Source organism: Bufo bufo, chromosome 1 (genome assembly GCF_905171765.1).
Source record: "Bufo bufo chromosome 1, aBufBuf1.1, whole genome shotgun sequence".
Lineage (NCBI taxonomy): Eukaryota > Metazoa > Chordata > Amphibia > Anura > Bufonidae > Bufo > Bufo bufo.
Genome location: NC_053389.1, coordinates 64231383 through 64246202, shown reverse-complemented (window position 1 = coordinate 64246202; position 14820 = coordinate 64231383). Strand labels below are relative to the sequence as shown.

The window sequence follows — 14820 nt, the reverse complement described above, 5'->3', positions numbered from 1 at the left end:
GTGCCCTGACCCCTGTACACAAGTGTGTGCCACCCTGCTGCCAGTCACTGTCCTGCAGCCTCTGACACCCTAGTGCAGATTGTCAGAGTGCGGTTGCCAGGGGTGATCACCAGGTTCTGCTCCTCGCTGTGCTCCAGGTCCACATTGCCTTGGGGAATTTATTTCAACATTCAGCATTTCATCTGACAGTTTATTTTCCTCAGTGAATATAGTGGAGAAAAAAATATTTAACAGCTTTGCTTTCTCCTCGTCGCTCTCTGCGACTCCACCCTCAATACTCTTTAAAGGGCTGACACCTTCAGATTTATACTTTTTAACAGTTATATTCCTTAACAAGTGGGAGGCACATATGGAAACTGTTGTAATTCCTACACCGTTCACCTGATTTGGATGTAAATACCCTCAAATTAAAGCTGACAGTCTGCAGTTAAAGCCCATCTTGTTTGTTTCATTTCAAATCCATTGTGGTGGTGTATAGAGCCAAAAATGTTAGAATTGTGTTGATGTCCCAATATTTATGGATCTGACTGTATAAGGGAGAAATATATTGTGACAGTATGGTAAATGACTGTGGGTCCCCAGGGCGACGATGACGCTTTTTGTATATCCGGCCAGATCAGGTGAATGTGAGCTGTGATCACGTGGCCGCAGATGGGTCACGTGGTTTGGTTACGTCAGAAAGCAGACTCCATGTGAGTGGTTTTAGTGATCCATTTGCGGACATTCTCCATGACGTAATACTAGGCTGGTCGTTTTATATTGGTTGTTGGTGATGACAAGTGCACAGTAGTTGATGCTTATTGGTGGCTTTTCAAAACCAGAGATTATAATGAGTATCTAATTGGTTGGGTATGCACAGGTGTGGTGGGGGCGGTACTATACACGCTATATATACCTGGTTGTATCACTTCATATTATGCTTGAGAAAGACTACTGCGTAGTCGAAACGTTGCATTTTATTGGCCGTCTTTTCATGGAGCAACTATAAATAAAGAAATTTGCATGGACATGCTGCCGTCAACCTGTATTTAAATACCTACTAATGAACTGCCTTTGAATCTGGAGTTGTAGATGAGCTGTTGCATTCCTGCAAGGGTCAGTGAGGTACAGTAACAGTAGTGCTGCTCAACACAAGATTTATTTTATGTAACCAGACATCTTAGAAGGTCATTGGACTCAGACAGCAAGGTATTGTGCATGTTTATGCCAGAAAGACTTTGCTGCTGTGGAAAGGAACACTGCTTAAGCATATCCCATACTTTGAGACAGATTGGTCACTCGTACAGATGTAGCAGGGTTAGCACTCCAGCTCTTAACTCAAATTTCTTAACTCATCGCGTTATCTTGAGACAAAAGCCATTGGAAAGCAATTGAAGGTGTTTGCTTAGATTAGATAACACAACTCAGAAATCTCAGAAAACAGGAGTGTTAACTCTACTCCATCCGTACCTACATTTCTGCACCCCTCAGTCCGTGAACTGCAGAAGGAGTTAACAAGAACCTCATTGCATGCCGGGGGTTTTGTTGAGAGACTGTAAAGAACGCTTTAGAGAGCGTAAGGGAGTATTACAACTACCGTCATTGTTGCTTCTACATACTATTAGGAGCATGTTACACTGCGCTTGGGACTATTGGGGTCATTTATCAAACTGGTGTAAAGTAGAAAGTTTGGCTGAGTGCAAGCCAGGAGCGTGGATGCAGGTGTAGGCAAAAAGTGTAGATAATAATGAGGCCCATTGATTGCAATAAATAAAGTCTCTCTTTACTGTCGATGATAGGAACAGTAGTACATGTAGCAGCAAGAGACATAGGGGGAGATTTATCAAACTGGTGTAAAGTAGAACTGGCTTATTTGCCCAAAGCAACCAATCAGATTCCACCTTTCATTTTCCAAAGGAGCTGTGAAAAATGAAAGGCTCTGACATTACTAATGATGTCTTGGCATTAAAGAGGTTGTCCCACGAAAAATATTCTACAGTTTTCAAACCAGCACCTGGATCTGAATTCTTCTGAAACTGCATGTAATAAAAAATTTGGCATAGCTATTGAGTTATTCAATCAAATTTATCTGCATGGAGCCACCTGCTTTTTTTTTTTTTTCATGTCCTTCTCACTGAGATGGCCGCACATGCTCAGTTTCATCCTTCAACTGCCTCCTGAGCTGTGATAGGGAGAGCTGAGACACGCCCCCTGAGCTGTGATAGGGAGAGCTGAGACACGCCCCCTTAGCTTTAGCAGAAAAGACACTCCCCTTGAGCTGTCAGATTGATATAAATCTAGCTGAGCAATGAATGTGGAGATCTCTGGATCCATGTCAGGTATAGGGCTGGTTCTAGCTTTCTTAGAAAGAGATTGCCATGTACTATATGATGTCTGATTTTCATTTTTTACATTAGTCATGGGATAACCCCTTTAATGAGCTTGAGATGGATTGGATACAGTCCTAGGAGACCTCTGAATGTCATACAGGGGCTCTTTTGGTTCGGGCCAAAGTTATTTGAATTGAATTTACTCAGATAGGCGATTCGACCGAATGGGACCCAAAACAAATTTTGGAAAATTGATTAATCTCTACTAGTTACATGTCATGGTTTGAGTGGTGGCCTATAGAGGTTAGTAGCCATGCAGCTCTTCTTTATAGTCCACTTGTTTTTAATTGCTCACATTGTACAATGCCCATAGTTCAAAGCGGGCACTACACCTTCAATGGCTATTGGCCATCTTTTCCCTTGACTTTTGCTATCGTCGAAGTGTCAGGACATCTACATACTGAAAATTAAATGTTGTTCAGTCTCGCTGAAATTGGCAAGTTCCACCAACATTCATCTAATGTGTATGGCCACCTTTACGAGGCAAGGTTGGACAGAATTATTGACCATTATTGTTTATGACATAATATGTATGCAGACCACTACTAGTATGGTTTTAATCATTTTAATATGTTTGGTTGATATCACACAAATATATACAGTCTATGTATTCTTTCTGAAGAATAAAGGAGAATTAAAGGGATATTCTCATCTGCCAAACTAATGGCATATGCACAGAATATGCCATAAATGTCTGGGATCCGCTTCTATCTCCAGAATGGGTCCCCGATGCACCTGGCATTTATGGTTCTCTTCATTTACTTCAATACTACTTTAAAGTCAGTGTGCACCAATTGGTGGTACCCGCATCTATCGGGCATTTAAGGCATATCCTGCGGATATGCCATAAATGTCATAATATGCCATAAATGCCATAAATGTCCCAGATGTGACAACCCATTTAGGATGATGGGTCATCAATATTAGGGGCTGTACAACCCCTTTAAAAAATTTTGAGCTTATTTGTATTTTTTTTGTTGATATTTAGCATTTTTACACCACTCAATTTTAGAAGTGGATGAGAAAATAGGCCTGGTTAGCCAGTCGAGCTAATGGTTGCACTGTTTCTCCAAGGTGAAGTAGGAAATGGAGAAAAATCTCAAGACAGAAGCATTAGACTTAAAAACTTTTGCAAACACTTCCCTCATAATAATTCCCCCTCCATAGGGTTCACTTACCAACACGGTGTGTTTGTATGCACGATAGATGACTATGTTATAATTGTAGACTTCTACCTCCACTTGCTTTACCCACAGTGCAAGAGACGCATCTCTGTCCTCATTCTTGGCAGCGACTGTAAATCTCGGGACGGTGTCTGCTTTGGAATTCGTAACTGTAGTGCAAAGAATTAGAGAACAGCTGCTTTGGAAATCAAATGGAAGTCCATCAAATGTAAGGTAATGTCCATATCCGGAGACAATACATGATGCATCTGTGCGAGGCTGGCAGTAATAGAGTCCATTATCTTCCATACAGTACTCTTCATCCTTGCACGGCGTTGTCTCGCAGTACACACTGTTGTCTGACCCATTACAGTAACAAAGGGATTTGCAATCCAGGTCAATCCAGAAAGTCTCATTAGATGAAACTTGATGGCCCTCAAAATTACAGCCACACTCACTCTTTGGAACGCACTCAGTACCCTGCAAAGCAAATGATTCGTCACACTGGCATCCTTCTGTGCAACTATCCGAACAGACCGGGCCTGTGACTAGTGTTTCGCAAGTTTCTGTGCAGGTAATGCATTCTTCAAAATGGCTGTTTTCTGGGCACATGAGAGCTGAAACATTAAATAGAATTATGAATAATGTTTTTATCTCTGCCAAATAATTGTATTAAAATAATAATAATAATAATAATAATAATAATAATAATAATTCATAACCAAATTATAGGGACATTTGATATTTAATATATATATATTTAGCAGCATTTTTGTATATTAAAGTTATATTAAATGGGCAGCATGTTTTTTGCGGCTATGAGTCTTTATCCTATTTGGTATGTTTTTCACTTATTTTTTTCATCCATGTATACTTGCAGCATAAAATTGTTAAAGTTGAAGTCAGAATGAAAAAGGGTATACAAGAAAATTATTTTCATGCAGATTTACATTTATCTTGATAAAAATGGCACAAATGTCATGAAATATTTTAAAATTGTCCAAAAATGCAGACTTTTTAAAATGTCAAAACCAGCCTGCCGTAAAAAAAAAAAATCTATGGCTCCATAGGCCCCTGGTTCCCTTCTGCGGTCTTCTGTTACCCATCCTGTATACTTCTGGATGGACCGGGTCGCACGTGCAACTGAAGCCAGTGACTGATCTCAGCAGCGATGTGTCCTTTAAGTGGTGCTTCACTGCTCCACTCAGGCCAGTGATTGGCTGCAGTGGTGCATGTAAGTCCATCCATCTAGAAGTTTACGAGATGGGGACCTGTAGACCACAGAAGGGAGCAAGGGAGCCAGAAAGGAGCAGCAGGCAGTTGGTGAGTATGTTTTTTTTTCAACAGGTACAGCAGTCTGGGCTTGAAATGTAAAAAAGTGCCAAAGCTGAAAAATCCCTTTACAGAGGTTCGTCCACAAGAAATATTTATCACATATGCACATGATTGTATGATCACTGAGGATCAAACCACTGAGATATCCATCTATCACTAGAGTGGGAATGGTTAACCCGGGGTCTGGAGGAGTTTGAATGGAGCTCTGGTCACGCTTGCACACAGCCACTTTATTCAATGTCTATGGAAATGACCAAGATAGCTAATGTCGATCAGTCCCATTGACTTTGAATGGAGCAGTGGTGTGCATGCATGACCACTGCTCCATTCAAAATTCTTTAGAATTGAGACTTGGGACTTCTGTTCTAGAGTTTGGTTGAGGTCCCAGCAGTCAGACCCCCAGTCATGATACAATCATCACCTCCTGAATAACATGTATAGGTAAAAAAAATATTTCTCATGCGCAAACCCCTTTACTGTACATGTTTACTTACAAGGTAGGGTCACATATATCATGTGTGTCAGGCCAGAGTAAAGAGACTCAGGAGGGAAACCAAAGCCAAAACTATTCTGGAAGTCAGAGATGTCCAGAATCACAGCTGATGCATCAGATGCCAAATATATTTTATAGGAGGTGTAAGAATAGCACAAAATAGGGAAATAAAACCGGATCTCTGGACATATGTAACGGGACTTTAGGAGAATGACAGAAGAGAGAACCCTGGGCAGTATCTGCAGGTGGAATAGGTGAGATCATATAGGCAGCATCAGAAAGAGGACAGACCTGTGTTGAAACTGAGGAAAGTAAGGGAAAAGCAGTTCAGAAATCGAACAGTGCTGATGTATGGGAGCTAGTGAAGGCAGCAGCATCATGTACACACAGACCTCACATCCAGCATGCATTAATGGGATGGATACACCAACTGGAGCCAAGTATAATTAGGTTGAGATTAAACACAACATATGGTATGAACAGGAATGAATGAGGATTGCAGCCTGAAACTTTGTGCAGACTTTTTAATGCAAAATAACCAATAACATACAATATGAAAAATATTTTCCCTGTCAAAAGTGATCATAGTCTTTAAATAAATTCCACTTATGTGAACAAAAAATTTATTTTTTTTAATTAAAATATTCAAACTTACGGCAGAAATTTCTATTCCTCCACTGGCCAACATCTACCCCAGCATTTTGGCAAGCCATGGCATAACGGCTGACCGAGTCACAAAGTTCTGTTTGGTTACCTCCACTTTGACACAAACGAAATAGACACGTCCTATAATAAGCAGACACATTAACCACAGCATGGCAGTCCAGAAAAGAGCTATTGCTTGGATCATTAATGATTCCACACTTTGATCGACTTCTGTAATACTTGAGCAGTTCAGAGTCATTATTGCAAGCCTTAAGCAAATCTCCACACTCTCCATTGCAAATCTCATCAAATGTGGTCCAGCTTTCTAAGAATACAGCCACGTTGTCTGTACATTTACCATTTGGGAAGCAGAATTCATCTTCACTGTTTCCATTGAAGTAACCACATAGGCCTCCGGTGCAGTTGTAGTACAATGTAGAGAGGGTGACGTAAAGCAGGCCTTGGTCTGAATACTGTATCCTCACAAGTCCTTCAGACTCAATCACTGTTCCATTTTTATTACGATACATTTCCAATTCACCAGATGGCAGATAATATGGAAGTTCAACTTGAAAGCCATTAACCTAGGACATCATGGAAGCACTAGTTAACACAAGTGAAAGCATAAAAACAGCAAAAAAGGAAACATGAAACACATTTATTTTATGAAATGAGAAGTGAATGTAAAGGTGGCTCGTGAAGTAGAAAATGCTATCCAACCTGCAGGCAACATGGCATAGAGTGGGAGGAACTGAGCAGATTTGTTGGAAAGATTCTTTATAAATTTTCATTCTTGGCTTAGGTGTCCAGTAGGTGGTCCTACTTAGTGAAAAGGGAAGACTGTCACAAGAAGCCTGCACTCCACTCAATTTGTGATGCCAGTGGAGGGCAAATGCCTAATCCGAGAACTAGGTAATACCACAATACTCAACCTGATTTCAAGAGCAGAAAATAATTTTATTAATGCATTTAAGAACAATGGGGTCCAGATGAAATAAGCATGCAATATCAAGTGATGCTCCTATAATACAGAACATTTCGGTCAAAAGAGAGGGAAGACTGAGAATCACTGAGTAGGACCACCCACTGGACTTCTAGGCATAGAATAGAGTGGAGGTTTAAATTAATATAGTAACAAATCATACTGAACCTTCACCCACAAAATGATATATCAATCTGCTTAGATATTCCTGCTCCATTCCATGATGCCTAAAGATTTGACTGCATTTTCTTGTAAATTTAAGTTTTATTAGAATTTTTTCAAATAGAAATTATAACATAAACAAAATAACATTGGTATAAGAAAGCAGGAACTGAGTTTAAGAATTCTCTAAAATGATCATCAGTCAGAGTTTCATACATTTTGTCAAAAAGTACAATTTAAGTTATAAACCAATTTGAGAGTTCAATGACAGGCATGTGTTTCCCTTATTCTTTATCTTTTTTATCTGCATTCACATCCACGTAACGTGGCCTTATTTCTTGAGCGGACCCTATAAGATTTCTTGGAAATCGATTAAGGGGTATTGCTGATATGATGAACGTGGAACCACGTTCATCATATCAGCAATACCCCTTAATCGATTTCCAAGAAATCTTATAGGGTCCGCTCAAGAAATAAGGCCATCTGAACCAATGCATATTTACATTGTTGAATATGCTTTACCTGTATTACAAAACCTACTATGTAGATGTTGACAGGTTTCCTTAATATGACAAAATACCTAAAATGTATATTCCATTGTTCCTGCTCCTCATTTAGGTTGGTTAAAAGCTTACTTCCTTTACCAGTGGTGTGACCATTATATTAAATATTTAAGGGAATCTTTATAAATTTTACTTGTACATACTCCTCTTTGTATAATAGTAATTATCCTGCTCTGTATAGAGATATTTAGAGACTTTTAACCTCTTAACAGTCACGTTAAAATTGGAAAAACACTCCCAAAAATGTCACTTTTTATTGTAGATTTTTAATGTGTATCTGCAGTAAATCTTGTTGGCGCACAACTCAGGGGACACTATTGCATATTTAACCCCTTAGGGAAATCATTAATTTTAGCCTTAAGGACCGCTTATATTTCCCCCCTTTGTGTTCTATCAATCATAACTGTTTAATTTTTTCTTCTAAATGTTTTTTATTTTTATTTTGCAGGATTAGTTGTAGGTTTTTTAGGAACCATTTTGGGGTATATGAAGAGCAAAAATCCAGCTCAGTTTCGCAGAGGTTAAAATAATACTTTATTTAAGCAGTTAAAAATGTATCAAATCTTCAAATAAAAAGTCATATGCTTCCCCGTCAACAGTGAGTCGTTAGACTGGATCTAATTCTACAGCAATAATGTAATCAGATACAGTAATATATGTTTCCCATCTTAAATGTATTGTCGAATACAGACATGTTTTTAGTAAATGAAGCATATGGCTTTTTATTTGAAGATTTGATACATGTGGATGGCAGCATTTATTCTGGGTCACACGACAGCCCAATTAGGGACACAGGTGTGGACCCACTATATCTGCTGCACTCAGTTGTGTCTTATCATATAATGAGTAAGGGCTTACATTACTGGTAGCCCGAAACGCGTAGACTAAGACTGGTTATACTGGATGTATTTTTAACTGCTTAAATAAAGTACCATTTTAACCTGTGCGGAACTGAACTGGATTTTTGCTCTTCGTTTAGACTTCAAGTTATCCGCATCCTGGTGCGGTAATTCCATGCTCACAGCAGAGAAGGGGCAGGTGAGAGCCGTATTTTTTCCTATTACGTATTTTGGGGTATATATATTAAATAACTTTTATTATTTTATTTTTAGGGGGAAAGATAAAAAAACTGCAATTTTTACATTATTTTGTGGATTTTTTTACGGCAATCACTGTGTGGCAAAAAAAATATAATTTTATTATCTGAGTCACTCCATGATGATAATGTCACATTTCTATATATTTTACAGTTTTTTCTCTCCTCCTGCAGCTGTCAGCTGCTCCCTCATTCTCCTTCAGACTGACATGGAGAGGGGCAGCTGCTTTAACTGCTCATATCTCTGGTTTTGTTTGTATTGTTTGAAAGCTGACATTCCAAGCTTTCAGAGAATACCAGAATTACATAAATATGTTCAGTACAGGAGAAGATAGCACTGATAGAAATCGGGATGCTGTGAATGCAGCTGAAAGTGAAAGTAAAAGTCATGAGTAAGGATCTATATTGTTAAAGATCTGAAACGCGTAGACCTGGATGTACATGGTTTTATTGCACTGAATAATTCAAAGATTCCACGTTACTTGGAAGCTGGACTCTTCTCTTTTCTATTGAAAGTAAAAGTAGGTTTTACCCGCGATTGTTCCCGACTCAATTTCTAACAGTTATTTCTCCTCTGTTGCTTGGACTTTAGCTGGTCTTTAGCTGGTTGTGTATGAAAGCCTGGAATGCCAGCTTTTAAATAAGACCAGTTGCATGTTTCTAGCTGCTACCATTCAAGAGATAGCAACATCTGAAGCAGCCGCCCCCCTCCAATTTCTGCCTGAACAGTTAACTACTTTTCCCACAGCCCGAGCTAGACTCATGGAAAACCGTTAGGCTACATGCACACGACAGTGAAAAAAACTTCCGTTAAAAATTGACATTTTTAACGGACGTATTTTTCACTGATGCCTTTCTGAGAAATAGACATTAAAATCGGACCCATTCAATTGTATGGGGGCAGTCTGTCAGTGAAAAACGGACAAGATAGAACATGTTCTATTTTTTGACATCCTTTTTTCACTGACCGTTAAAAAAACTGCTGTGTGAATAAGCCCATAGACTACCATTGGTCTTAAAATGGACATGTTATGGCCGTTAAAAAAAATATACATCACATGTCCGTTTTTGACTGTCATGTGCATGTAGCCTTAGGTGATTAAGTAGATGGCTGCCTCCACTGCATTTTTGCAATTACAATGGTACTTGAAAGTTTTTGAAACCTTCAGAATTTTCGATGCTTCTGCATAAACTTTACCTAAAACTAGGTAAAGATAACCAGATCGATTGAATGAGTCAAAATGATTAGACTTGATAATGTATTTATTGAGGAAAATGATCCAATATCACATGTCTGTGGCAAAGGTACTGTGGGTATTTGCTTTCAGTATCTGGTATGACCCCCTTGTGTAGTAATAATGGCAACTAAGCGTTTTGGGTAATTGTTGATTAGTCCTGCACATTGGCTTGGAAGAATTTTAGCAAATTCCTCCATATACAACAGCTTCAGCTCTGTTATGTTGGTCGGTTCTCTCCCATGAACTGTTCACTTAAGGTTCTTTTTCACAAAATTTCTATTGGATTAAAGACTTTGATTTAGCTATTCAAAAGCTTAAAGTTTATTCTTCTTTACCCATTCTTTGGTAAAGTGACTTGTGCGCTTAGGGTCATTGTCTTGCTAGATGATCCATGTTCTCTTAAGATCCATCTCACAGGCAGATGTCCTGACATTTTCCTTTCGAATTTTCTGCTATAATTCAGAATTTACTGTTCCATTAATGATGGTTCTGTCTTGGTCTAATTGTCCACAAAAATTGTCCCAATAGCCTTCTGGTTTATCCAGTTGATATTTAGTAAACTGCAGATGCAGCAATGTTATTTCTCCTGGCAGTCCTGATATGCACACCATTGTTGTTCAGTGTCTTCCTGATGGTGGACTCAAGAAGTTACCTTGGGTTCCTTTGTGAACTTGCCATCTATTACACTCCTTTCTCTTTGTGTGATCATTGTTGATTAACCACTTCTGGGGAGGGAATAATAGTCATGAATTTCCTCCATTTGTGAACAATCTATCTGACTATGGATTGGTGGAGTTCCAAATACCTAGAGATTGTTTTGTAATATTTTCCAGCCTGATGAGCATCAACAACTCCTCTTACGAAGTCCTCAGAAATATCATTTTTTTTTCTGCTGTGATATCCTTCTACAAATGTGTTGTGAAGATCAGACTTTTATATATCCCTATTCTTAAAAAACAAAACTGGTCGCCTAGACACACCAGAGTGTTATTTCATTTATTGAAAACACCTGACCCTAATATCAGCTTATTATCAGCTAATCCTAAAAGTACGCATAGTTACTTTTGGCATTCGCCGGCATGTGATATTGGATCATTTTACTCAATAAATAAATGACCAAGTCTAATATTTTTGCTTCATTTGTTTGATTTGGTTATCTTCATCTACTATTAGGACATGTGTGAAAATCTAAATACATTTAGGTCAAATTTATACATAAATATAGAAAATATTGAATGGTTCAGAATCTTTCAAGCACCACTGTAAAATGATTCCTGCCAAAAGTATTGCAACTGTTTGTGACACTATGGGTCCCAATCCCTCATAGAGACTTTAGGACCATTCAGGCAGCTGTGCTGTGATTTATAAGTGTCAGAACACTGCTAAACCAGTCCTGTTGGATAGCAACATTACTGGAGGCTTGGCTGTGCCAAATATAATCTATTACTGACTGCCAACTCACTTGGAAATAGAGAAGCTGTGGTTGGCTCCTGTCCACCCCAACTCCCTCTATTGAAATAATTTTTACTGTCCACAACCTCACATGCTACTGGGACCTAGGGCATTTACAAGGGATATTTAGAGGGTCTGGTTTAAGTTGTCCTCATCCTACTGAACAATGTCCTTGGTTTGTTGCACCCTCAGTTTCCAAATAGTCTTACTTCTAGCATTAATTTGGTTTTGGAAGAATATATTCTTTTGTTTTCTTTTGCAGATCTTTAGGCTAAATACCAACTACCTCCAGAGTGAATTTCATCTTAAGGAACAAAGCAACCAGATCTCCACCCCGCTACGTTTGAAAGACTACGCAGGTTATGTTTCTCCACTTAGGGGCTTAACCTTTCCCTGACCAATTACATAAATGCTCTTATATGGTGTAATGAAAGGATATGTGAGGAACCCATTGTCTGATGGGGACTATAACATTATAGGGGAAAAGTGCAGCCAAAACTTCTATGTGTGTTACCCACAATACGAATCAGTATAAGATCCTCTTTTTTGGTATTATATTCCAGAGATCATCCATAGGCTCAATCTGGAGTTCTCACCTATGTGCTGGAGGTGTGACCAACTGAGAGGTACTTTATTCCACATTTTTTGGGACAGTTCATTGGTTCATAGGTCTCTTTTCTTTTGGTCAGAGGTCCAATTACTTATTCTACAAATTTTTGGAATGGTTATGCCCCTGAGTCTGTGTACTTAACTTCTTTATCTTTTCTTCCCATACTTCTTGGTATGAAGCATGCTAGATTGCTCATTCACATTTAAACGGGTGCACATAACTTAAAGGGGTTGCCCGCCCTAGGAGCCGACAAGCCCATGGCAACCAACCAATGACCAATGCAATGACAGGAAGCTGCGATAAAATTAACAGAAAAAAATGAAATCATACTTACCGCCTCCATATTCTCGCGATGGGCTGACCGCCGCCATCTTGCTTGAAGATCTGGTGCAAAATCTCACTCGGCCCGAGATGACATTGTCACGCTAGCCGGCGTGGTGGCGTTATACGTCACCACACATGGGATTTCGGCCAAGATCTTCAATCAAAATGGTGGCGAATGGAGGAGGTAAGTAGTTTTTTACACTATTTCAGGTTAAATCGATTCACTACTACGAAGCATGAACAAATTCAGCTTTGCGGCGAATCGAATTTATCCTCAAATTCGAATCAAGTTCTACTTTGTTGGATTCGATTCGCTCAACTCTAGTGACCACTGAGGCCTGTGATTAGCTGCAGTGGTCACAGGATCAAGTGACTTCCTGGTCTTCAGGGGACTGGAAGTGGATGGGAACGGAGCAACGGCATGGGCACAGTGGGCCCGTGAACAGGTGTGTTTATTTTTTATTTTTTTTAGGCTAGGTGCATTAGAATTGTCGGCTTTCAGGCATGTCACTGAAAACAGACTTCTCCTCATTCTATATTAAATTTGTATATGCTAGAATTAGAAATGTCTGAACTATGGAATATCACTGACCCCTTATCCAAAACAAAGGGGATAATTTTAATGAGATAGGAAGAAAAACGGCTGGCACTCACTATGTGGTATCACATCAAACAACAATTTATTAAAGCTGTATCGCTATTTAAACAGTAAAATACATATTCAATAAAAACAAAATAGTTAAAAATCCCCCTAAAAAAATAAATAAAAAACAATATACTATTCAATTGGATCTAAAACCGCACAAGAGTAAAGTCTCTTCAAAAGATATGATGTTTCTTTGTCTGTTTGTGCAATATATGTCCAATTGAGTATAACAGGAATACTGTCGTTGTAAATGCAATAGGAAATAAAGCCAAGTCCCCACGCTGTGTTGGTAACTGCTGGGATATAGTCTCTACTTGTCTATGGTTCACTTCAGCAGTTGTTATTTAAATAAGTCATGTAGGTTTCAGTTTTTGGATATATCATTCCTTTGCAGGGTAATAATGTAGCTTACCCACCAGGACGAAACTCCGGCTGTCTACTTCACTCGCCGCCGCTTGCTCTCGGCATCCCCCGCTCTCCGTTGTTTGGCACGTGATGTACCTGGGTTATTGCGGGATTTAGCAATTCTAATCCGAAGATCTGGTGAGAGCAGAGCGGAACTCCGGCTGTCTGTTTAGTTCGCCGCTGCTAACTCTCGGCGTCCTCCGCTCTCCAATGTTTGGTACGTGATGTACCTGAGTTATCGCGGGATTTGGCAATTTCAATCCGAAGATCTGGTGAGAGCTGTAGAATAAGTATATGAGTGGAGCGCTCCACTTGTAAAAAATACTTCAAATTTCGTTGATCATATCCAGAAGCTCCTTATTGGCAGGGATATAACGCTAGACGCGTTTCGAGGACTTCAATCCTCTTCCTCAGTAGCTATATCCCTGTCCTTGAATCTCCTCCTTTTATATCCTCCTCAGCAATCTCCAAAATCTGGGCTGGAATTATTTTTCCTCCTGATGCGGTTTTTGATGCGTTTCTGATGCGGTTTTGAAATCGCATATGCGTTTTTTGCAAAATCCAAACCGCAACCTGTTGTTTAATATAAATCTACCCAAACGCAGTCATTTATCAATATAAAAATACATAATAATAGTCAATATATTAAATTTATAAAAGTTGTTAAAAAACAGATTTCAATGCATCCCAGGAGATCAGAAGTTTATGCATAATCAAATATATAAAATAATGTATAACAAATATGAGCTTGTTCATGACGTCTGTATAGTAAAGGGCCTCATCCTCCGTAAATTCTATTCCTATCTCTCTTACGATATTGATATTCATATAGGAGAGTGATGTCAGAGGTAGCGTGCTATCAATATCGTAAGAGAGATAGGAATAGAATTTACGGAGGATGAGGCCCTTTACTATACAGACGTCATGAACAAGCTCATATTTGTTATACATTATTTTATATATTTGATTATGCATAAACTTCTGATCTCCTGGGATGCATTGAAATCTGTTTTTTAACAACTTTTATAAATTTAATATATTGACTATTATTATGTATTTTTATATTGATAAATGACTGCGTTTGGGTAGATTTATATTAAACAACAGGTTGCGGTTTGGATTTTGCAAAAAACGCATATGCGATTTCAAAACCGCATCAGAAACGCATCAAAAACCGCATCAGGAGGAAAAATAATTCCAGCCCAGATTTTGGAGATTGCTGAGGAGGATATAAAAGGAGGAGATTCAAGGACAGGGATATAGCTACTGAGGAAGAGGATTGAAGTCCTCGAAACGCGTCTAGCGTTATATCCCTGCCAATAAGGAGCTTCTGGATA

At 38.9% G+C, this 14820-nt stretch overlaps 1 protein-coding gene across 1 annotated transcript in view; it reads right to left on the bottom strand.

Annotated features, from left to right (window-relative positions):
* The window catches only part of TECTA (tectorin alpha), a 226617-nt gene that overhangs the window by 53593 nt on the left and 158204 nt on the right, over positions 1 to 14820 (bottom strand). The window contains exons 9-10 of the mRNA XM_040416053.1: positions 6016 to 6589; positions 3548 to 4149 (exon numbers count right to left, since the gene is read on the bottom strand). Of these exons, the coding sequence (XP_040271987.1) occupies positions 3548 to 4149; positions 6016 to 6589 (1176 nt within the window). The remainder of the gene's footprint in view (positions 1 to 3547; positions 4150 to 6015; positions 6590 to 14820) is intronic.